Source organism: Miniopterus natalensis, chromosome 10, assembly GCF_054644295.1.
Source record: "Miniopterus natalensis isolate mMinNat1 chromosome 10, mMinNat1.hap1, whole genome shotgun sequence".
NCBI lineage: Eukaryota > Metazoa > Chordata > Mammalia > Chiroptera > Miniopteridae > Miniopterus > Miniopterus natalensis.
In genome coordinates this window covers 40272-66754 of record NC_142090.1, presented here as the reverse complement: position 1 = coordinate 66754, position 26483 = coordinate 40272, and the positions used below count along the sequence as shown (strand labels likewise).

The window sequence follows — 26483 nt, the reverse complement described above, 5'->3', positions numbered from 1 at the left end:
TTGGTGCACTCAGAACAGGCTGTTCCAGTTGGAAGTGAAGTGCCCAATAAACGAGTACAAGAGTACCCTTTCTACTTCTCAGCCAAACGGTTGTTCTCTTTGAAAACAATCACCAGTTAGCATTCCACTTGCAAGCTCTTCTATTTGTTCCAAAGTATGTTTTGATATTTCACATCAATATTTCATGTGATTAAAAAAAGAATTAAGTTAGTGTTAAATCTATGTATAATTATTACCTCAAATAAAATGGATAATGCTCTTATCTTCCCTTTTCCTTTAACTGCTTCTTCAAAACTTGAAAATTGGTCCACATCAAAGGAGTAGATTTGCATCTATAAATGTAACAGTAATGGCTTTAGTATATAGAAGGGCTTCACAAAAGTGAGCAAAGAGACAATAAAATAATTTACTAATTCAATTAACTCTATCCAAAAAATTCTCTAAACAGTATGATTCTGTATTCTGCATATTTAAAAATATTTTATCAATTTTATGTATATACAACTGCATTTATTATCATTTATCATTCTGCAGCAAGGAAGGAAACACAAGTTAGACACAACTAGAACTGAAATGACCATTTTGCTATTACCAGGCAACATTGAAGTAATAATTTACTAGAGCAATTATCAAATGTAATAAATGATCAAATGTTATTTTGACTATTTTGCTGGTATTCTTTCAAATACAGTTTCATTCTTTTTTGACTTGACATGCCTTTCCTGATGGTCTGAGTTATTGTTTTTGGATATTGTTTTCCACTCAATTAATAGTGAAATTCTTAAGGACTTTATTTCTATCTAAAAATTACTAAGAGTTTTAATTCCTTGTTTTGTCTTCTCAGCTGTGAGGCTATACCTTGCTAATTTCTCCTTCAGTCTATATACCTGTCAATGACAGCCTCTAGTCTCACTTATAATTTGGTGCTTTTCGTGGGCTTGGAAATGAGGTAACTCAGTTTAGAAGTATAATTAAGGGAAGAGCAGAAAGTCTCTCATTAATGTGCAGTAGGGTTATGGTCAGAGAAATAGCGGGTATGAAGCAGAGGACAGAGGCTCCTGCCTTGGGTGATCACGAAAGCCTTTCAAAGACAGGATTTCTAAGCTGAGCCGCAAAGGGCAAGAAGCTTAAAAGCTCAGAGGTGAAAAGGCAGAAGAGATGACTGTGTGCTCAAATCAGAAGGACCATCTTGGGAAAGGCCAACAGGAAAGCAAATATGAGGAATGTAGGAAATGAGCAGTAATTTGTGTTGTTTCTGCTGAGCAAATCTGACAGAGAGGACACATGAAGCTGGAGAAGTAGGCAGGGGCCACACCAGGAGTCTGCGCACCAGTCCCTGCCTGCAACTTTGTCTTGAGAGCAATGCCAAGTCCTGATGCGTTTCAGCTAACGGGGTGGAGAGGGGACAGGATTGGGGGAAAGGGAGTAACATGGAAGAGATTAAGACTAGAGAGGAGACCAGTTCAGAAACATTCAATAAGCCAAGTAAGAGGCAAAGGTGGTTTAAATTTTTATCTGACCTCCCATATCATTTAGGGACAGAATGGAGAAGACTTGATTGGAGAATGCAGAAGACCAGAAAAAAAGAGCAAGACAAGGATGCCCCTCAGTTCCCTGCTTGCACAATGACATGGAGAGAGTTTTAAGAAACAAGCAACAGACCAGCAAGCAATACCACCGAGAACATTCAAGGGCTTTTTTAAATAACAAAAATAGCTGAGGTTTAGGGCACAAATTCCCTACTGTTTATTTTGCTGGTTCAGGGCTTATGCTGTCAGGGTTTTCCTTGATTTAAAAAAATATTTCATTGAATTTACTGGGGTGACATTGGTTAATAAAATTACATAGGCTTCAAGTGCACAATTCTATAATATATCATCTGTATATTGATTTTCATCTTTGTTCTAAATAAGTAATATTGTGAGAAAGCTAAACTCTCAGAAGTGAGAATGTTATGTGTATTTATTTATTTATTTATTTATTATTTATTTATTTATTTTTAAATATGTCTTTTTTGATTTCAGAGAGAGGAAGAGGGAGGGTGAAAGAGAGAGAAACATCAGTGATGAGAGAGTCAGCGGTCAGCTGCCTCCTGCACTCCCCCTATTTGGGATCGAACCCGCAACCTGGGCATGTGCCCTGACTGGGAATCGAACTGTGATCTCCTGGATCATATGTTGATGCTCAACCACTGAGCCATGCCGGCCGGGTGAGAATGTTATGTGTTTAATGAATTGACTTTTATTTCTCTGACAAACCAAATTTGATACTGTTTTTTCTTTAAGAATATTTAATATATTTAAAAATACATTATAAGTTATAAATTTGAAGGTGCTTATCCACATTAAAAATTATTTTCAGTCCTTTAAGAGATAATTCACTCTAGTCTTATTGTTATTATTAATATCTATTTTGGAATATAAACTAATAGTTTCATTATAAGTAATTTAGAAAATATGGAAATTTTTAAGAAGGCATCTATATGCCATTACAAAGAGAAAATCACTGTTAATGTTTTCTTGATTTCCCTCAAATATTTTTATATTAGTAATAATTCATCCTCTCATTTAATCCTCATAACAACTTCATAAGGTAGGTGCAACTACTATTATGTTAATTTCACAGCAGAGAACTGGAAGCTTAGGTAAAGTGAATAATTTGTACAATGCCATGTCTTTAATAACTAAATGGCGAAGTCCACATTCAAACCTAGTCTATGGTTCAAACTCTGTACTCTCAGCCACTAGTTTTCATGTTTTACAAAGCTTAAATAATAATACCATGTTCCTCATTTTATAAAGTAAAAAGCATTAATATCTTATGATGAACCATTTTTGTGTAAATCATTCAAAAATAGGATTTTTCAAGATATATAATATTCCATAAATGTATTTAATCATTCCCTTTTGTTTCAAATTTATTACTGTAAATAAATCTTTGCACATACATATTTGAGTATATATCTAATTATTTTTAGATTAAATTACTATAAACTGAAATGATGGGTATTGAGAATGAAAAATTAAAGTCCTTGATAAAAACAAGCAAACTGCATCCCAGAAAGTCGACCAATTTATACTCTCTCCAGCCATGTATGAAAATGTTTATTTCATCCCACACTCATGATTTATTCTAATTTATTTTGCAAATTTTAAAGCTGAAATTTTTTCTCATTTTTTTGTATTTCTTTGATTCTCCAGTATATTGACGAAATTCTGCCCCCCACCTTGCCTTTTTTTTTCCTACAGGGATATGGAAAAACTTCATTCACTCATTTACTCAAAAACATTTATTGATCGTGTTTATAGTTGACAGTGTGACACTCTGGGGTTATTAGGAAGTAGAAAAGCAAATTTGAGTGCTTCGGAATTTAGTCTAGTAAGGAAGACAGATATTAACAAAGCAAACAAAATATAACTGTACAGATTATAAAATTTGATAACAAATTAATAAATTATATACTAAATAAAATCTCAATGATTTCTAAAATGAAGTAGTAACCAGCAGAACTAGTGACTTACTTCAAGTGGAAATTTTTGTCCTTCTAAACTATGTTCTGATCCATCAGATGACATATTGCATTTTCCCCAGTGAAAAGTTATCTTGCTTGCTTTGAACACCATTTCTGAAACTCCTCCACTGAGACGGTAGTCATTAGTGAGATTAATTTCCACTAAAAAACACACACAAAAAACATAGACACACACAAAATAAAATTGCCTCTAAATTTCTAAAAGTCAAATTACAACTAAATTACAAATTCTAAGTAAATTTTCTTCTATTACAGGTACATTAAAAATCATTTTTAATGTGCCCAGCCAGGCATAGCTCAGCGGTTGAGCATTGACCTAGGATTTAGGAGATTGAGGTTTGATTCTCGGTCAGGGCACATGCCCAGGTTGCAGGCTCAATTCTCAGCACGGGTGTGCAGGAGGCAGCTGATCAATGAGTCTTTCTCATCATTGATATTTCTATCTCTCTCTCTCCCCCCTGTCCCTTCCTCTCTCTGAAATCAATAAAGATATATATTTTTAAAAATCGTATATTTGATAAATTTTAAAAACTTAAGTTGCTATTTTGGAAGTTGAACTTGTAATTCTGCACAATATACTTGATATAATTTTTTGCCCAAAATGTAAACTAACCCCAAAGACTTTAATGCTGCGGCACCCATGCAGCAGAAGACAGCCATCCAGTCCACCTGCCCTGTTTCTTTGGTATCCTGGGATGGCTATTGCCCCAAATCTTTGCTTCCCTCAGGCATATGATGATAGTGAGGGGACAAAGTGAAAGGAGAAGGAACAGAAGAGTGGAAAGGAAAAAAGTCTTCTTGGGAGTGTTCCCGCCTTCTCACTTTCAGATCATTTCTACTCCTTATCAGGCTCCTGCTCTTGTCCCACCTCCTTAACCTCCACGCATCACCCCAGGCTTCATCAGGCTCCAGAACCTCTGACCCAGGCTGGGCAAGGAAGGCGGACACCCATTCCCATTGAAGGGGGTTTAGCCATCTCATGTCTGAACCGAGTGACAACTTTCAGAATCTTAAACTCTCCTAATTTGAGCTCCATATTAGATATCATTTGACAGTATTTTAAGAGTTGTTTGGAGATTAATGATTCTCTCATGAGCCTAGTGTAAGATTTTAATGTCTCTCAATCAGATTTAAATAGTTTTTGTTCCATGAAGCAGAAACCACCATTGGCAGTAGGGACTGAATCTATCATGCTGACCAGACAACTAGAGATATAAACTTCCATTAATAATAATAAAAAAATAACAACAACACAACATTTATTTATCACTTACAATGTGCTATGCATTTCACTGAGTAATTTACACATATTAAATATTTGATCCTCACACAATCCTAGGAAGGCGGAGACATCAGCATTACCCTTATTTTACAGATAAGGAAATTGAGTCACAGATAGTAACCTGCTCAAGGTTTCACATTGTACTTTAGAAACCAGCAGTAAACTAAACTGCCCTGTGCCTGAGGGGAGGGGGTGAGGGTGACTGATAAAAAAGGTGAAGGGATTAGCTGAAGAACATATATGCACCCTCCATGGTCAGGGACAATAGTGTGGTGAAGGCCAAGGGAGCAGGAAGCAGGGGTGGGTGGAGGTAGACAAAGGTGGGAAGAGGGGGACACCTGCAATACTATCAACATTAAAAATTTTTAATAAAAATATTGCAAAACAAAGGTGTGGCTCTAAAGATCAAGTGCTAACCACACTCCACTGAGAAAACACAGCAGAAAGGACATGCCTCACTGCTTTGTAACAGCCTTCAAAGCCAGCACTGAAAATATCAAGATTTGCAACAATATATACTTTTATGAATTTAATTAAGAATATATTATAATAATTTTCTTAATTTTTCATTCAACACATATTTTTTGAGTAATTAATCTACACTAGGCACTGATGTAGAAAAATTCCTACCCTTCTGGGATTTAAATCTAAATTGCCACATTCAAAAATTATATTACTAAAATATGGAAAATAGAGAAAAAATTCACTAATGATAAACCACCTCATCATAACCACTATTATAATTTTGAATATTTTTTCTAATCTTTTCCCCACAAGTATATTTGTTTCTACCGCACTTCTTGAAATACATACAATTTCATTTAAAATATATCAGAAAAGGAAAGGTGTTCATTTTTAAAAAAGTCTTGTTTCTACTTATCATTTCATGGAATTTTTATGGTATTATATTTTGCATGTTTTTTAGAAAGATAGTCTCAAGAAAAAGCACTTTCTAGGATTGTATATAATTTTAAACTTTTATATAGAAGGGCTAGTAATTTTTTAAAATTCAATTATAGTCAATTGCTTTTTTCTTATCTAATTATTGAATACAATGTGAGGTTCAGCAGACAAATCAAACTACAATGCCCAAGACAAGGAAATCCTGATTGACTAAGTGATTAACCAGTGATGGAATTATTAGATTACATTAACTATATATTACATTATATTTATCATATCTAATGGAGGCATCATTATTGTTGTAATATTGGAAAACATGAGGTAATGACTTTGGTGATTTTATTTTTTGTACACATTTTCAAAATGCTGTCTAAACTTCCAATTTGCTATGCTCTCTTTGGTTTGTTCTACATATAGTTTCTAGTACATTTTAGTACATTATGAACGGAAAATCAAATGAAACCAATCTAATCTTACTCTAGGTCCAATAAACATATTAAAGTCACAAACTAAATGCAAACATTTTACCTGTTTTCCCATTGTTATGAATGACTGTGTTTTCCAAAGATGTTTTATCCCAACCTTGAAATTTAAGTTTCTTAAGATTCACATTTACTTGTGCAAGGTCTTCATCAATATTTATAGGAGATTGTTTGGGGCTATTACATGTTGGATATTTCTTTCCCCAATTTTTTGGATTCAGTGCTCCTAGGAAAAGGAAAGGGTAAGAAATTAGTTTCATAAATTACCAAGCAAAAGCTAAATTTTATATTATAAAGTAGTTATTCCAACACATTAAAATATATAAAATAGGAAGAAAAATCGAGACATCTTTGAACCAACCCATAAAACAATTATGCCTAGATTTATATTCTGGGTTTTAATACGATACACTATAAAAACAGGCCTATAGAAAACCAAATCAAGTGCAGAGATCAACACGCCTTTCTTTTACCATCACACTCTTCCAAACCAACAGAAAGCCTAATTGTCACGTAAGGCAGTGAGTCCTAGCCCAGGGTTCCAGACTGAAAGTTATCCAGATGATAGTGCAGGCTTCCTTACCACCCTCCACGTTGGTCGCCTCCTTCAGGCCTACCGTCTCTCATCCCTGCCACTCAATGAGGTGGTTTAATTTTCATCAGCTCAGACTCTTATTTACAAAACATAATCACCAGCACATCCTTGAAATATCTCCTTTCTCATTCACCTCATTTTTTTCCTGGTCATAAAAGCTACCAGGTTTTATTGTTTAACATGAAAAAAAATAAATAAATAAACCAGAGCTTTCTATAAAGATTTGGCATATGGTAAAGTGAATGCTCACTGTTCCAAAGAATGAACAGCCCTGTAAACCAACACTGTCCTGTGCTGCCTTCATCTGACCCCTACCTGAAACCATAAACCATCTCTCATAACCTCATTTCACTGGATATTATGTAGCTAGCACCCAAGCAGTGCTAAGAACAGCTATGCTTTATTTAAAGGTCTATTAAAATATATAAAATGTAATGAATCCAAGTATTAAACTTTTCTCTGGCTAAACTAGCATTTCTGCAGCATCCCATGAAAAAACAGGGTGGCACCACAGTTTCCAGCTTATATCCTGTCAAATGCTTTATTTTTTGCTTTTTTTTTCTTCAGAAAATAGGTTTAAGTAAGGCTAAGATTTTACATGATTGATGTTGAAGGAAATTATAAGGAAACACACCCTCAACACCTGTAGTCTATGCCATCTACTTATGATAAAACAGCTATTTTCAACTGGTGTGCTGCAAACATTTTTTAAACATGTAACACCTGACTACTTAGTGAAGGGTACTGACCTCTTTTCCCTCAGATTGTAAAATTAAAAAATGGCTACAGCCAACACAACAGTAGCCATCTGGTGTGAATGACGTTTTATACCATAAATATATGTCATATAATAGAGTTGCATCTTCTTGGTCACATCGCATAATAAAGTTGCACCTGACTGGTTAATTCTTGGTACCAGAAATCCTTATATGTAAGTACAGGTACTTGATTTTTTAAAAAGTCACTTTGAGCAAAAAGGGTAGGTAATTTTTACTACTATTATTATTATTTTGTAAATCAATCAAAATTATACCTATATTTTTGTCAGATCAGCAAAAAATGTACTTTTTGTGCACCACAGAATTTTAGTGGCACACCCAAATTTGCTGTGATAAAGCAATCAGCGATGATGGACTTCCATGCAAGCTCTCATAATGTGGCAAAACTAACTTTGCATAATTTAGCTCAGGAAATAAATAATAATTAGCCATACCATGAAACTGCCTATATAGCCAGGGAAAATTAAGTAATTCATCTCCCCTCCCTTCCACTCTCTCTGAAAATCAATTGAAAATGTTCTCCAGTGAGGATTAACAAAAATAAAATAAAATAAATATGCACAGTGATGCACATGTCAGCTTCTAGGAACAGCTCTAATGATTTGAGTAATACTATGTTACTTTCACTGTAAATACCTTGGCCTGAGGACAAAAAACCATTGCTCATCTTCGTAATGTCAACGCAAGAGAAGCAGAGAAAATGCAGCACAAATCAATAAGGCCCTTTGTATTGCTTAACTTTGTAATATAGTGAAATAAATTCCAAGACACTTAAAAAGAGTCTCATAGTTGTGGTTCACAGAAACAAAAAAATTTAAGTCTCTGGTAACAGTGTATATGATTTATAAACCTGATATTTCCCATAGCATTTTGTGATCATTTCTGTTGGGATTCCAATTTGGTTTATCCAAACTGAACACTTGATTTCTGCCTGAAACCAGTTCCTCCTACAATCTTTGTCATCCCTTAAATTTAGATGTCATCCTGATGCCTCTCATTCCTCCTTAGCAAAGGACCCAAAGACCAGACCATTTCTCATCTCTACTGTTACCACCCTAGCTGAGGCCACTGTCATCATTAGCCTGTGTCTTGCTATTTCACAAGCAGCACTGCCATCACCTAGGAGATTGTTAGGAGAGTCGGGTTGTAGCGTTACCAAGTCAGAATCTAATTTTAACACAATCCCCAGGAGATTCATATACATATTAAATTTTGAGAAGCAATGGGTTAGACATCTTCAGTGCCTTCTATCTGGTCTCCAGCTTCTTCTGTCCCTTCCACAATTCTGGTCTCTTCTTACATAGTAAGAAGGATTATGAAATAGCTCCCAAAATGCCCACACCCTATGTGGCTAGGTACTAAGAGTGGTCTCAGGCTGACAGCCAGCAAAAACAAACCAACAATAAGCCAGACACAAAAAGGCAAATATTGTATGATTCCACTAATATGTGGTATATATAGTTGTCAAACTCACAAAGACAGAAAGCAGGACAGTGATTACCAGGAGATGGGAGAAGGGAGAAAGGGAAATTATTTAATGGATACAGAGTTTCAGATCTGCAAGATAAAAACATTTTAAAGATTTTCACATCAGTCTGAGTATACTTAACCCTAATGAACTGTGTACACTTAAAAAATAGTTAAGATGGTAAATTTTATGTTATAAAATTTTTACCACAGTAGAAAAAAACATTAGGATGGCAAAAAATAAACAAAAATTGGGGACCTGGACCTCAATCTTACAACCACAAGGAAGTAAATTCTGCCAACAATTTGCATAAGCTTGAGACAGGACCCTGCACTTCAAACAGCATCTTGATTTTAGACTTATGAGATACTGAGCAGAGAATCAAGCTAAATGGCCCCTCCTCTTTGATTCTAGACCCATAGAAACTGTGAGATAACAAAACTGTTTTAAGCCATTAAAGTTGTAGTAATTTGTTATACACATAAGAAAACTAATACAATAAGTAGGTAAAGTAATATTTTAAAATACATATCAGATTGTGTGTCACTCTTTGGCTCAGGTTCCTCCAATAACTTTTCATATCACTCAGAATACAATGTAAATAAACACCTTACAATGGCTGATATGATATCAGCACTTACATCCTCGCTGATCTCATTTCCTATCTCTCTGCTGTGATCACTGTACTCTAGCCACACTGGCTTTTTTATTCTGTGAGCATGAGAAGCCTGGGGGCTCAGGGCTTACTGCCACCTCTTCCTGAATGCTCCATCTCAGATGTCTGCAAGGCTCTCTCTCTGTTACTCTCTTGCTTCAATGAGGTCCCTGCTCAAATGCATCTTGTTAGAGGCTTTCTCTGGACATCCTGTATAAAGTACACTTCCCTACCCTGGTCATTCTCAAGTCCTTCTCTTTAACCTATTTTTGTTCTCCTAAGATATTAATTATTTATTTGTTCCTACACCCTAGAACCTGGGAAAAAAGCCCTGGCACATAGCAGGTGTTCAACAAATGTTCGTTGAATGACTGAACCAGACAAATAAAAGATGATGTTTTCTGTTATATGAGTGTGAGCTCACAGAAATCTAACATTAAATGGCAACAGAAAAAAAAAAAAAGTAACACTTTCTAAACTCAACAGTAGGTCACATCTTACTTTTTGCTATATGATAATTTTGTTGAGTAGTCCCTACTAAACTTCTGCTGAAGGACATCAAGAAAGACATTATGTCCAACCTAGATGTTGCCTGACATTTTATAGCACAATAATGATGAGTAACAAGATTATGTTTGAAGTGAATCAAATAATTACTGAGTGTAGACCTAGTTTAAAGCACCTACTAGATCATGGGATCAAGAATAGTACAGGTTCAAGAAGCCTCATTAATTTTTGTGATTAAAAGACAAAATAAAAAAGTAAAATAGGGAAAAATATTTTTTATGAAAAGGTTGTAAAACAGAAAAAGTTCATAAAAAGAAAGAAAAAATTGAAGCTATAAAAAAATAAAAGTCCACTGAGGTTCTTTCTGCAAAGGACTCTAGAAATGAGTTTGTTTCAAATCATCATAAGTAGAAAACCAAGGGAAGTTTGTTAAAATTGTGCACAAGTATGAAACATAGATTGAAGAAGCATTAAATTTATTTTATCTGTCTTTAATAGTAAAATATTAGATTGATCTTATGCTTAAACATTATTTTTTAAATTCCCAAATTAATATTCTTAATGTAACAATTTGAGACCTCAGTACACACAGGGGTTAAAGTCATGATGATGCACCTGAGAAAGCAGGTGTACAAAATTCATTAGAACTATAGTGTATTCACCAGAGTGTTATTAGCAAATGTGGTGGAGAAGGAAATTAGGACAGTCACTGAAGTTGTAACACAAAGTTATCAGGCTGATTTACCCATAGACTGTAGAATACTAAATGTCAGCTCTAGAAAATTAAAATAAATTATTCATTCACATAGTCATCCATTCTTTCATCCAATTATTGACTCACCAGAATTAGTACCACTCCTATAAATTTCCTGTGGTTACCTCTATTGGAGCATGTAACAGATTGTATTTTGTTTGTTAACTTATCTATTTCATCTGTATCTTATTGCCAAACTCCTAGTCAGGCACATAGCAGAAACAAATTAAATTCTTGCTAAATAGTCTTTGTGCACCAAATGAATGCATTCAATATTTAAATACTGTGTACTTTCTATTCCAAGCAGAACTGAAACAATTCTACATTGTAGGGGATATGATGGATTCAAGTTTGTTGCTTTGCTTGTTCATTATTACATTCCAGAAGGCTGGGGGCATGTTACACAAAAACTAGACAAATGCCTAAAGGAGTAGATGGGCTCAGGGTAGGTCAACATGGATATTAAAAGCACACATGTGAGCACTGATAAATGGGTAGAATCCTCACAGGCAGAGAGGGAACCAAAAACATGTCTGGTTGCACTGTGAGCCTGAGTAAACTCCCTGTGGCAGAAAAGTATAGGCAATGGCCAGGGAGAAAGGAGCAGTGCAGCTTGGTCTGCTGAGCAAAGGAATTCTAGAGATAAAGATGGAAAAGCAGATTGTGATCAAATGTACCTGGGTAGTCCAGTGGGAAGCACGGAGTCTTTGGAAGAGTAAAGGAGCTCACAGCAGTCTTATCAGAGAGATTAAACTGACAGGAATGCAGGATAGGCAGAAAAAGAGAAGCTGTATAATTAGTAGACATTTCCCCAGGTATCATCTATTTGTTTTCATTAAATTTTTACAAAATCTTTATATGAGGGACTGAATGTTTATCTCTTCAAATTTTATATATTGAAGTCCTAATCCCCAATGTGATGGTATTTGAAGGTAGGGCCTTTGGGAGGTGATTAGGTCATTGGGAGGGCTGAGCCATTGGGAATGGGATTAGTGTTCTATGAAAGAGACCTCAGAGCAATCCCTTGCCCCTTCCATCAAGTGTGGTTATGGTGACAAGATAGCAGCTTAGGAAATTGCCCTCACTGGACACTGAACCTGCTAGCACCTTGATCGTGGACTTCTGAGCCTCCAGAGCTGTGAGAAATAAATTTCTGTTGTTTATAAGCTACCAACCTATGGAATTTTGTTATAAGCAACCTGAACAGACTAAGACACCTCATACTTATTTGAACCACAATATGTCTGTATCTAATTCATGGTGCAATTTCAGCACCTTTGTTAGAATCTTCCACTTAAGGATTAAACATTGGCTGAATAAATGCTTCAACAAGATATCTACAGTTATCGAGGTATCTTCTCTGTCCGTATTACATATCTTGACGAATTAGTGGGACAACATGAAACATAACAATATTTGCATCATAAAAACAACATAAGGAGAAGAAAGTCAGCAAGGAATAGAGAACCTTTTTGAAGAAATAATGACAATAATTTCTTAACCTGGTTAAGGAAAAAATCACACAAGTTCAGAGACACAGAGAGTCCTAAGCAAGAAGAATCCAAAGCTGCCCAAGCCCAGACACATCATAATTAGAATGCGAAAAATTAAAGACAAAGTGAGAATCTTAAAGGCATCAACAGAATTTAGCAATGTTATCTACAAAGGAGCCCCCATAAGGCTGTCAGCTGACTTCTCATCAGAAACTCTACAGGCCAGAAGGGAATGGCATGAAGTATTCAAGGTAATGCAAAACAAGGATCTGAAACCAAGACTACTTTATCCAGCAAGGCTATCATTCAAAATAGATGGTGAAATAAAAAGCTTCCCAGACCAAAAAAGACTAAAGGAGTTTATCACCACCAAACCAGCATTGCAAGAAATGCTAAAGGGACTGCTGTAATAATAAGAAGAAATAGAGAGAGAGAGAAGCTAGGCATAAAGAATTAAAATGGCAATAGATAGATACCTATCAATAATGATCTTAAATTTAAATGGGTTAAATGTTCCAATCAAAAGACATAGGGTAGCTGAATGGATAAGAAAACATGACCCAAATATATACTGCCTACAAGAGACCCACCTTGAACCAAAGACTCATGCAGGATGAGAGTGAAGGGATGGAAAAAAATTTTTCCATGCAAAAAAAAAGCTGAGGTAGCAATACTCATATCTGACAAAACAGACTTAAAACTGAAGGCCATACAAGAGATAATAAAGGTCATTACATAATACTAAAGGGATTGATCCAACAAGAGCATATAACCCTGGTAAACATATATGTACCTAATATAGGAGCACCTAAATATATAAAAACTTCCACTGACTTTACTGGATAGGTCCTTCCAGACAGAAAAATGAACAAGGAAACAGTGATCCTAAATGACACACTAGATCAGATGGATTTAACTGACATTTACAGAACATTTCACCCCAAAGCTGCAGGATATGCATTCTCCTCGAGTGCACATGGGACATTCTCAAAGAGAGACCACATGTTAGGCACAAAAAAAGTCTCTACAAGTTCAAGAAAGTTGAAATCATATCAAGCATCTTCTCTGATCACAATGGCACAAAATTAGAAGTCAACAACAGTAAAAACACTCAAAAACATTCAAACACATGGAAGCTATGCAGCATGTTATTAAACAATGACTGGGTTAAGCAGACACTTTTCAGATGCAGTCATCAGATGTTTGAGAAAGGGCTGCTTCCTCAAAGAAAAGAAACTAAACCCTAAAAATACTGAATAACAATTATGAAGTAATCTTATGTCACACCAGTGAACGTCATCGTCATATAAACTGATGGAAAGCAAAGAAAAAAGTTGTCTGAGATAGCTTCACATGATGGAACCAAGAGTGAAGATGTGTTTAAATGCACAAATCCAAGTGACTCTTTGTGTTTTTGGAGCAAGAGTGAAGCAGTTGGCAAATGTAGATAATGGCTACTATTAAAGCTGCTCTGAAACCAGATCAATTGCAAACAATTTCAGAACGAGAAGCTGTTTAGTCAAGACTGCATTTCCTTTATTATTTGTTCTAATGGGACACTCACAGCAGGACAGCAGGAAATCTCTGCAGGCCTGTATGACATATCCAATTGACAGGGGTTACACATGTCAGGGAAGGTAGTTCCAAATTTATTTAGGAAATTGCTAGCATAAATATTCTTTAAGCTTTATGATATTTAGGAAAATTTTTCACTGAAATTCAGGTTAAATAGAGAGAGAGATCTAAAACTTATTTCAAAGTTCTTGTTTAAAATTTTAGGACTTCTCAAGTTACAAAAATCCAAATAAACATTAAAACCCAAAAGTAAAAATAAAAACTGCAGCTCTATAATACAATAAACAAGTTTTTGCAGGAAAACCAAAAGCAAGATCATTAGCTGTGGGAGAGAGGTGGGTAGGTACAATGGACTTGAGGAAAATAGTGAAGACAAGCAGTGGGCATTTAGTACTGCTGGAAAGCACCAAGGGCACACTGATGAGAGGCACTGCACCTAAGAGTGTGTGTGTGTGTGTGTGTGTGTGTGTGTGTGTGTGTGTGTGTGTGTGTGTGTAAGTTTAATAGCCCTGGTGGATTAGCAGAGAGGGCAGGGAGCTGCACTCCTATAGTGGATCAGTAGGGTGGCTGGGGTGGATGTGTATAAAAGGTCAGGGAACTGGAGATTCTGGCAAGAAGGTGTTGAATCTCCCCTTGCTCACTGACCCCATCTTAAACCTGCTATGAGAAGACAAAGGACATTTAAAAAAATCTTTATTGTTGAGAGTGTTACAGATGTCCTCCTTTTTTTCCCAGATTGCTCCCCTCCACCTGGTTCCTGCCCCTCCCCAGGCCTTCACACCCTATTGTCTGTGTCCATGGGCAATGCATATATATTCTTTGGTTGATCTCTCCCCTCTACCCCCATCCCTCTTCCTCTGCGATTCATCAGTCTGTTCCATGTTTCCATGTTTCTATTTTTTAAAATTTATCTTTATTGTTTAAAGTATTACAAATATCCCCCTTTTCCCCCTATTGATCTCTTACTCCCTGCACCCTCCTCCTCCGAGGCCTTCACCACACCATTTTCTGTGCCCATGGGTTATGCGCACATGCATATAAATTCTTAGGTTATTCTCTCCCCACCCCGACCCACCTCTGCCTTCCCTCTGAGATTCGTCGGTCTGTTCTGTGCTTCTACATCTCTGGATCTATTTTGTTCATGGGTTTATTTTGTTCATTAGATTCCACATATGAGTAAGATCATGTGATACTTATCTTTCTCTGACTGGCTTATTTCACTTAGCATAATACTTTCCAGTTCCCACCATGCTGTCTCAAAGGCTAAAGCTCCTTCATTTTCACAGCTGCATAGTATTCCATGGTGCAAATGACCTAGAAGATGCTTGATATTATTTCAATGTTCTTGAACTTGTAAAGACTTGTTTTGTGCCTAACATGTGGTCTCTCTTTGAGAATGCCCCATGTGCACTTGAGGAGAATGCATATCCTGCAGCTTTGGGGTGAAATGTTCTGTAAATGTCAGTTAAATCCATCTGATCTAGTGTGTCATTTAGAGTCACTGTTTCCTTGTATGTAGCCCATGTACATTTCCTCTTTTGATTGTAATGCATAAAATAAGATGCAAAACTGTCTTCTCTAGAGCGTTATCTTCTCTTCCTCATATCACAGTTCAAATGCCCCCTCTTGGAGAGACCCTCCCCACTTCTGCTAAGCATTTGTTTATCACATTGTTATTGTGATAATTAGCTAGTTAATATTAATAATAGGAAGAGAGCAAAGGGGAGGCCAGACATTGTAAGCATGGTCATCTGGGCAGCTTCCCCAGAAAGCTAGAGCTTCTGGCTCCCCAGGGTCTATTCCCTGCAAATCACTGGGAGAAGGGAAATGGGCACATGGGAAGTGAAGTCAGGGTGGCATAGGGAAGGTCTTGCCTGTCCGTCTAGCCTGGGAAAAGATCATTGGCTAAAAGGGTAAAGCCACTGCAAGTGTGCAAAATCTTGGAAAGTTAAAAATCCCCAAAGGGTTTCCTCTCCTTGTTCCCCTCACTTGCTCACCCTTGTTCTGTGACTGCATTTGCCCATGCACTAGTCTCCATAGCCATGCGGCCTTAGGCAACCACATGCCCCATGGCCATATGGACCCCACAAGTAATGGACTGCAGCTGGGAACACAAGCTAAGCTAGCCAGATGCTGGATTGGACAGTACTGTAATATGGAACAGAAATTTTGGGCAGTGGCCTTACTTCTAGCTCCACTGAAGACAAGACTGGACTTCTTCCAGGTGAGATGGGCAAAGATGGGACCCCACCCTCCCATGAAACCCCACCCTCCCATGGGGGCCTCAGGAAATTCTTGTTCTTGGGGACCCCAAGAACTCCACTTTCACTGATAACAACATCATTGTTTATTCTTTTTACAATACTTCTCATGGCCGGCAATGATCTTGTTTACTTATTTGTAGGCAAAGGGGCCGCCTATGAAACCTGACAAACTCAGGGAAGTCCTGAGTGGTAGCTTTACAAACTCAGAGACCTAAAGTAACTATGTGGGATGGTCAGAAATGAAAACTTTTTAACTAAAAGCAGTTTATGTGGGTAGTCATTTCCTAGGCTAGAACCTTCCCTGATAAAAGTCAATCTTTAATTAAGCCTGTCTATTGTGTTTTTGCATCTAAGATAACATTCCTTTGGAATATCAGAGTAATTTCCTTTTTTTTCCAGACCCCTCAAAGCATAGGCACTGCACCAGAGCAGACACCACAAATCCCCTCATTGTTACACATCTTAAGTTATAAAAATTCTCACTGCAACATCCTGCTTTCATTTATTTTAGTTAGAATTCCCAGCAGACTCAAATAAAGAGAAGGCGACATTAAATGATGCATTTCTGAGGTCCTTGCATTGTTTTCTAATCCAAATAACATCTATAGAAAAAAACATTAAATTCAATGTACAATTACCAACTGAATTATCTTTGTTTTTCAATTAAAACCAGAGGGTAATTCAATAGCTGAAACTGGTGTAATCAAATTTCTGCTTTGTTAGGCACATATTTGTTGGCTCTGTGATAAGATCTTTTCCTTTCTTTTCTACTAAACAATTAAAATTTGGATGTATTATCAATGTGGAAGAGCAAATATACAACTGTAGAGTAAAATAGTAAAAGGCTCCATTTCAACCTCCCTCACCTCTACTCTTTTAAAAGCCAAGTCCTAATAATTGGTTGTTGTATAAACTTTCTTGTGGAAATAATTTAAACTTTCAGAAAAGGTTCAAGTACCAACTAAAGACATTTTTCTTTTCTTGAACCATTTGAGAGAATGGTGCCTCTTTGGAAATGCCCTCATCTCCATTCTTAGCTCTGACACCCATGTGGGGCACCCCTCCTACCTAATGCCCTTCCCACCATGACCTTGCTCAGACAGCCCACCCCTAGCTGCGCTTGGTGTGAACACCCTCCTCGCTTCCTGTGGACAACCCCCCCGGGATGAACAGCCACCCCCCCAGATGACATCCTTCTCACCCTTGTGGCTTCCAACACCTATCAATACGGACATTCTCCTGGCCTCACTAGGACCGATTCCCTGTGCCAACCATTACCCCGAGTGCATGCCCTCCTCATCTCACCTAACACCCAACATTCTGCCCTGGCCAGTCCTCCTTTGTGGGTGCCCTGCTCACCATGCCTGGGCCACTATTGCTCCAGTCCACTGGAACACACATGGATTTTGCTTGGCCTCTCCTAATGGCTTTAAGCCTAAAATGGTCAGGAAGACATGAAATGGAACGATATGAGGAGATGAAGAAGAAGAGAGGAAGCCTGGTCTATGCATTTACATTTGTATATATGCACATATACCCATTGTCTTTTTCCTTCTTACTTTTCTACACAAATAGGATCATGATTTGACTTGCCTTTTCCCCCTAAATTATAATATCTTGGAGATCACTCAATGTTAGCATATGTAAGTCTGCCATATTTTTTTTAAATGGCTGCACTGTATTCCACAGCATGGGTACACTATAATTTACTATAACATGTTACACACAAACACACACACAGTATAATTATCCACTCCTCTATTCTTGGACATTAAAGTTGATTCCAATTTTTCGTATTACAAAGTTTGCATTTATATCTTTGTACATCTATATTTTTAATCTCACTCTAGAAATCTCATCACGTTAAAAGAGACAAATTTTAGAGAAACAATCCAATAATAACTTTCACTTATGACTTCTAGAAAGCTGCTAAAGCATGAAATAATGAGAAAAATGTCCAATCTTGTGTGGTTAGAATGAAACTATTCTTATCTGGTATGATTGGAAGGGCACAAAAACACTTGCTAACCAAAGTTATTTCCCTCACAAAGTGACACAGTGCCTGAAATTCTTATAAAATTATTATTTTAAGGGTTTTACCTATAAAGATAGTCTGAAAGGTAAACATCTTCCCTGAGAGGGCTGCCATGTGCTCGTTAGTTCCTATTACTGTATCAGAGTAGAGTTCATCAGATAAGTAAAACAATACTTGAGAGCAAGAACTGAGAGATGAAGTTGTCAAGGACAGAGTCATTAGACTTTAGATAAAAGTTTGATAAATGGAAGAGCAAACATTTGACAAATTCCTGAGAATGAGGTGCAGCCTGAAGGGCAGGTCCTGTTGAGACAGAAAAGAAGGCATGCAGGGGAATGGCTAGAGCTGTGCACAGGATGGCTGAAGATGGGGGAGACTGCTGGGGAAGAATGCTGCCCAAGGAGCAGGTTCAGCAACTCACTTTAAATCATTGCACACATGCCTCGTGGTCTCTTAGGGAATGAGAAAGATGACAAGTTTAAAAACTTAGATGTCACCAAAAGTTGTACTTAGCTTTCATTGGCTAACCCCAACTAGTTTATTTTTTAAATAATTTCTCTTCTATTTTAACAATTTTGTTATATAAATGTAAGAAATTAAGAAATCAGATAAAACAAATATAGTTAATTATCCATGGATAAAGTATAATTATGGTCCAGTATTCTTCAGCAATTTTACCTGAAAGAAAGCCTTACATTATTAGTTTTGTTAGTGTGGTTATTACTGCTTTTTAGAAATATTAGGGCTGTGCCAATGTCAATATAACATTTAAAAATTATGTTAAGTCATATTTGAGTGTCGTGATGTTGAGGTTTGAAGGTAATATAAGATTTTTAATTAAATAAAACTATACCCTTGGCAAGGCAATTTTGTTAAGTAACTATAAATATGTTTATAGAAGAAACATCTCCATTGTTTACAAATAATTTTACTTAAATGTATCTCTTCTTTTTACAAGGAAAATTGTATAGAAAAGTTTCAATCATTAATTATGTTAGTTTGTAAAATCTAATACCCTTTAAGAATAAGTTAACCAAGGTAACCAGACTATTACATTTATAGGGCTAAAAATTAAAAAAAATGAGTAAGTAACAAAGTTACCAAAACACAAGCAAGGGAGAGGCTAGGAAGAAACTGATGTCTGTGTCAGATTACAGGGACTGAGACAGACATACCAGCGACTGGGGTTAGCAATAATGGGCATCTAAAGAATTGAATGAGGCTTAAGCAGGTTAGTCTGGACTATTTACAATCAAATGTTTGTGGAGGCTGGTAACAGATACTTTTTTAAATGTTTATTTATTGATTTTAGAGAGAGAGGAAGGGAAATGGAGAGAGAGAAAAACATTAAAGAGAGAGAGAAACATCAATCTGGGGCCTCCTGCATGCCCCGCACTGGGGACTGAGCCCGCAACCCAGACATGTGCCCTGACTGGGAATTGAACCAGTGACCTCTTGGTGCATGGGATGACGCTCAGCCAACTGAGGCACACCAGCTGGGCAGTGACAGACTCTTGAGTAAAGCTCATACCACCCCCCCTTCAGTTACCTACTACCCCCCTTCCAACACCACCCTTACTGTCTTAGGAGGGACAGAGACAGGATATATCCAGAGAGCTGATGATACATGAGGTGTGCAGGATGGGCCTGTCTGTGCTGACGCTGAGGGTTGAGACTCCAGGCTGACAGTATCTGAGCCCTTCAAGAATAATTTTCTCTGCCCCACTAGGCTATCTTAGTTTTTCAATGGCCCTCTATTTCCCAAAATTGATCTGAGATGAAAGACAGACCTGGTTCTTCTGTTTCTCAGAGGTTTTATATGGGAATCCTAGGGTCTATATGTGAAGCACTGAGCTATTTATTAGAATTTTGAGACCCTTCTGTCTTAAAAAGCCTGAATTTTATGGACCACTAACTACTCTGGGTTAATCCCCATTTTGTTCTGCAGGGTTGAAAGTCCAGGTGGCCTTGCAGAATGTAGCCATGTTGTCACTATCTCTATCAAGGGGATACCATTAAATCTTGAGGACAGCACCATTTCTAAAAGAGGCTCTCAAGAGACTTTTCTCTACCCCGTTTTGTGCAGTCTCTTTTCCAAGAAACAAATTAAGAGCCATGGCAACTAATTTTAGGATTAGTGTAGGAGATAAACAGCTCCTACATTCCACAGGCTTTCATGAGGGAGGCTTTGAATTTCTTCTCAGACATATAAGCTCTCTCATCATGTCCTTTGGGGTACAAAACTTAGAGTCCAGAAGAGGTTCCCATTAGATCTACTATGTCTGGGGCCATCACTACATACAGGAATATCTGAGGGAGGGGTAGATAAAATCCTGCACATTGATGAGCAGTGGCTTTATATGGTCAAGTAGTTCCTTAGTTATTTGTAGGTCTTTTCCTTTCTTTGGTTAGAAGGAAATTCTTTTTTCAAATTCAAGACACTCAATAATGATTTCCTGCTCATAATCAGATCACAGTATTATCTTCAGGCTTCTCTGTCACTAGCAACCTAGAGCCTCAACAAACATCTAATAGTACACAGATGGTGGGTAGAGTGCAGAGCTTTTAATGAGCAAAGATGTCACAGAGCCTTGTGCCTACTGAATTCTATCCTGAAGGTACTTGACTCTGCTTAATGATAAGAATTTGACCAAAATGACAAGCTGCTTTTTACAAACTTTTGAGAAAAATAATCCTGTCACTAAATCTAAAATTCTTCCCAGAGTTCTGAGAAGAAGCTGTTTTAACCTACAAAGATATCCCATGGCCAGCAAAGGAGAGAATTTCTTCTCCCTGCACTGGACATGGATTAAGATGTTATGCTTGGCATACTGCCTGCAGGGTGTAGATGAAGGGAGATCTAGAATGCAAAGTGGGAGTAGGTATGCTGATTGCAGATATTAGTGTTAACTAGGATGTATTTAGTAGTTTTTCAGGAGTTCCCAACATTGACCTAGTCATTACTAGGCCTGCCTTCGCTGGGACTTTTCATGTAACCTGAAAGTATATTTAAATTCTCTTAAGCCAAGGAGCAAACTGAATCAAAGGAAATAAAAAATAAAAAGCAAAACTTTTAACTTTGAAATTTATTAAAAAAATAACATTTAGTAAAATACAACAATGGCTTGTCCATAGAAAATTTGTAGATATTTAACTACTTGTAGTAATGTCCTCAATGTCTGTAATTTTTGGAATATCTACAGGTGGTAATAGACTAAAATGGTTGCATCAACATCCATGAATGGGATGGCATCCTTATGCAGTACAGTTTAACAGGGCTCCATGAATCATTCCCTTTACCTGTAGATGTTTGTTCTGTGTTATTTTAGGATACAACTCCATGAGGAGCACTTAGTCTTTATTGTTTTCTGCTTCCAGATAGGAGGTATTCAATTAAAATGTGCTGAATAAATGAAGTTATTAGCCAACAAGTTCAGGACCTACTATCCACCATAAGATTTTCAAACAAGTGCCCTGCTAGAATAATGAGATATGACAGATGCTCTTATTCTCAATTTCTATCGAAACTATTAAAATTTTTAAACATATCCCCCAGGGTTTGAGGGTAAATTCCAAGAAAAATGCAGTCCAATGATAGAAAATGTAATTTGTATGTGTAGCAGTAATTTGTCCTGTGGAGTTGACATTAGTGATTTGGAAAGCGACAATTATACAAGTTACTTAATCTAAACATCTACTGAATAAAGAAAAGTATAACAACCTTTACTAAACAAAAATCTAGAAATATTTCTATTCTATTTTAAAACTTTTGACGTAATTACTAAATTACATGATCAACAGCCAAAAAAATGAGGAGGAAATAATTATTGACAAAATAGTTTAGGATGACTAAAACCCTGAAACTTGGAAACTTTAAAAAAAAAGTAAAAATGAATCCAAGGAACTGAAAATACAATTTTGATATCATCAGGATCCAGGCTCTTTTGGAATCAGGTCAATAAAAAATGATTTTAAAAAGGTTAAGAAAAAGAAAAAGAACATTGCTTGGAAATTGCTAGAGATAAATGTGTTGGCTTGCAGCCAGACTCACTAGTGAGGGATTCTCACTGGACTCATGTAGGCCAGAAACTTCCTGATACAGGTAATGAGGCCTCTGTCTAGATGGGCAAATTAATGCAAGTTGTATTAATAGTTGTTTGAAAACTTCCCTCATCTCTTTATAGACATAGACAGCAGGTTTTACATTTAAATTATTGTATATTAAATAGAAGCATTGATAATATTCTTTCATGTCAATTTAACACATCTAGGGGGCTAAAGCACTTTTACATGTATAAATGTATTCATGCATATTCTTTCTCTGAATTTTTCCTCCATCATTTGTTCATTCCACAAATTAAGGCAATATAAGCAGAGACTGATCAAGATTCTGGATAATGCAATATGAGGTTCCCCAGGCCAGCAGCAGGATCACCTGAGGATTTGTTAGATGTTAAATTTCTAGCCTCAACTTAGGGTTTACTGAATCAGAAATTCTGGAAGTCAGACCCAGTAGTCTTATTTTAGTAATTCCCCAGGTATTTCTGATGCACACTAAAGTTTAGAAACAACTGGTCTAAATTATAAATTATCTATATTTAGTGTCTCCTTTATTCTTTATCATTGTAATTGCTCCTTTGGCAATTTCATTTTCCAAAAAGGGCAAAATTAAAGTTTAAGAACATTCCAATTAAAATGATGGAATTCCTTACTAATCCAGTACTCTACTACTTTTTGTGAAAATATGAAGCACTTTCACATAGCCTCAAAAAGTTATTTTTAGTTGATGTATCCCCATAGACTATGGACAAACATGCTAAACTATCTGTGATAATTTAGCATAAGACTTAATACTATTAAACAGATGAATAATTTTAATACACACTCCTTTTAAGTATATGAATTTCAACATGTCTATGAATCTATTCTAATATAGTCCAAATATGGGGAACAACTTGAAATATCTACTTGGCAAATTTAATATTTACCTGGCCAACAGCTGCTTGTTTAATTGCTTCACATTAGGAAATTGAAGAGTGGTGTGATTTAAGGCCAAATATTAATTAGGATCAAATAAATATGGTTCCTTAGATCTCTGTGGTTTCTAATCTATATAAACATCTTACAGTGCTAACTCATAAGTTATTAAACATATGCCACATACTTCAGAGGAATTTGTATCATATGCCAGAACTTATTTTTTACTTCAATTTACTTTTTAAAATGTTGATGGCATAAAAACACGTCAGTAGGACTTGGATTTTAAATCAAGCTTCCTGCTTAAGCACAAACAAGAAATCAATGCAAATGAAAATATGTTATTATAATTTACCAAAACATATATGTTTTGGGGATAAACAATCATAATTAAAAGTCATAGAACCTTCTCTCCAATCTACTCTGAAGCCACACAGACATACCCGAACTGGCTTTCTTTATTATCTCCACAGAAATGAAAGGCACAATTATTCTGCTAGAAGGAAACAACAGAGGCTGCTTTCTAAAGAGGAACCATCCTCCTTCCAAGAGAGAGCAAATTCTTTCACATCAATAGAGGCTCACTTGGAAAACGTGAATTGGAATGGGGATCCTTTATCTAGAGGTCAGCAACACTGACAATCAATCTGCAGAAGAATTTGAGCTCCAGGGGTGGGTGACTTCTCCAAAGCACATTTTGGGGACATTTCAAGGCTCTACATGGCCTGCATAATTGTCCTGAGTTCTTAAAAAATATATACTTTCTGGTAAACGATGCACAAAATGTGACTGAGCTGGTAGTGGTTCAATCAACTGTGACAAATAGATTGTCATTGAGCTGGCATAATGACCCAGATGATGAAATGAATGTAAAGAGAGCACACTATGCCACAGCAGAGAACATCGGGCTGTGTTGCACTCTAAGAGCCCTCAATGGAATGCTGACTAGATTGAATCCAGGTGACATGCGAATGTATAATGACATTACCATTTTTGTGAGAGAATATTGTTTCTACACTAATTACAGTTTATCACATACTCTTTAAGGGTATAAATGGTTAATAGAGTATTTCTGACTCTATTGATCAGTACAACAGTTCACCTGCTATGGTCAAATAGCAATGGGTACAGATACATAAATCACTAGACCATTACTGAGTGAGGAAGTATGAGACGCAGAGACTTTCTGTGATGCAAAACAACTTTTTAATCATCCATAGGCTAAAAGCTAACTTATATTAAGTACACATTTCAGCCCCCTTTTCCTCAATTTGATTATAAAACAAATACATCGGTTGGTTGGAGCATCATCCTGAATACCCAAAGCTTGTGGGTTCCAGTCCCTGTCAGGGCACATGCCTAGGTTGTAGGTTTGATCTCCGGCCGGGGAACATACGGGAGGTAACCAATCAATGTATCTCTCTCACATGGATATTTCTCTCTCTCAAAATCAATAAAAATATCCTCAGGTGAAGATAGAAAAGAAAGAAAGAAAGAAAGAAAGAAAGAAAGAAAGAAAGAAAGAAAGAAAGAAAGAAAGAAAGAAAGAAAGAAAGAAAGAAAGAAAGAAAGGAAGGAAGGAAGGAAGGAAGGAAGGAAGGAAGGAAGGAAGGAAGGAAGGAAGGAAGGAAGGAAGGAAGGAAGGAAGGAAAGAAAGGAAAGAAAGAGAGAGAGAAAGAAGAAGAAAGAAAGAAAAAGAAAGAAAGAAAGAAAGAAAGAAAGAAAGAAAGAAAGAAAGAAAGAAAGAAAGAAAGAGGAAGGAAGGAAGGAAGGAAGGAAGGAAGGAAGGAAGGAAGGAAGGAAGGAAGGAAGGAAGGAAGGAAGGAAGGAAGGAAAGAAAAGAAAAGAAAAGAAAAGAAAAGAAAAGAAAAGAAAAGAAAAGAAAAGAAAAGAAAAGAAAAGAAAAGAAAAGAAAAGAAAAGAAAAGAGGCACCCGCAATCCTACTTTTCAGAAGCTCTTAACACATTCCTTAAAAAAGACACTTGCAGTCAAGGGCACATGCCCAGGTTATGGGCTAGATCCCCAGTATGGGGCATGCAGGAGGCAGCCAATCCAAGTTACGTTCTCATCGATGTTTCTCTCTCCCTCTGTCTCCCTTCCCCTCTCTCCAAAAAGCAATAAACTATTCTTTAACAAAAAGACACATGCGTAAAGCAAAAAAAGACAATATCAAACACAGTGGCTTTGGAACCAGCATTTTTTATATCGATACAAGAATTCAAAAATCTAACAGCTTTATACTTTATGTTATTGCCCACATCACTGAAACAAAAGAATCAGAGGTGGCCTTCAGGATTCTCAGAAAACATTCTCAGAGCACTGTTCCAGTCCCTTGCTCTCCTTGTGACTCTGCACAGTGACTTCACCTGTTTCTCCATTTGTAAAGTGAAAACACTACCTGCCTCTCAGCTTGGTCCATGCATAACACAGACACTTGCTGAGTACATACTATGTGCCACACTCTGAGGAAATATGATGGAAAGAACACTGGACCTGCCAGGTCTCTATGTCATGGGCAACAAAAAGAAAGCTGGGGGACAGGACGTGGGCAGGAGAAATCCAAGAGGTTTCACTTCCTGATGGAGGTGCAGAGGGTTGGTATTCAGGTAAAACAGTGGAGAACAATCAGAAGTAGAGAGAACTTGCTTTTCAAAATGCTAGTATAGCAGTTGGCAGAAGGGAAGCTAACAGTGTGACGGATATAAGCCTGGTACAAAACAAGCTCTATTTCAGAAGATTTACCTGACTTTAAGAAATATCATCTTTGAACACAGTATATGTACCAGGCACTATTCTAAGTACTATGTATATACTGATTCATTTAATGAGCCAGTGCCTTTTGAGGCAGGTACTGACAGCCCTTTAAAAATGAGGAAATGGAAAAGAAGTGAGAGCTACGGAGCTCATCTTTGAAGGCAAACAGGTAGACAGGATGACCCCAGGACTTGTCCCTCATCAGACAAACTAGTAACAGAACAGCCACTAAAACCTGTTTCCTTAGAATATGGCCTGGTCTATAATCTTTCTCTCACTGTGAGCTCCCTGTGAAGTCAAATGACGATGTTGATTAGTTCTGTCTTTTTGAAACCCTCTCCCTCTTCTGTAAAAGTGGGAGATTCCGTAAAACCTCCCCCTCCTCCCCCTTTTGGTCTTGTTTTAATTAGTTTTTCTTCCTTTAGTT

General features: G+C 36.8%; 1 protein-coding gene across 1 annotated transcript in view; it reads right to left on the bottom strand.

The window, feature by feature from the left end:
- The window catches only part of LOC107537371 (protein tyrosine phosphatase receptor type Z1), a gene marked incomplete at its 5' end in the record, with an annotated part of 112485 nt that overhangs the window by 69634 nt on the left and 16368 nt on the right, over positions 1 to 26483 (bottom strand). The window contains 3 exons of the mRNA XM_016213376.2: positions 237 to 332; positions 3522 to 3673; positions 6246 to 6425. Coding sequence (XP_016068862.2) covers positions 237 to 332; positions 3522 to 3673; positions 6246 to 6425 — 428 coding nt within the window. The remainder of the gene's footprint in view (positions 1 to 236; positions 333 to 3521; positions 3674 to 6245; positions 6426 to 26483) is intronic.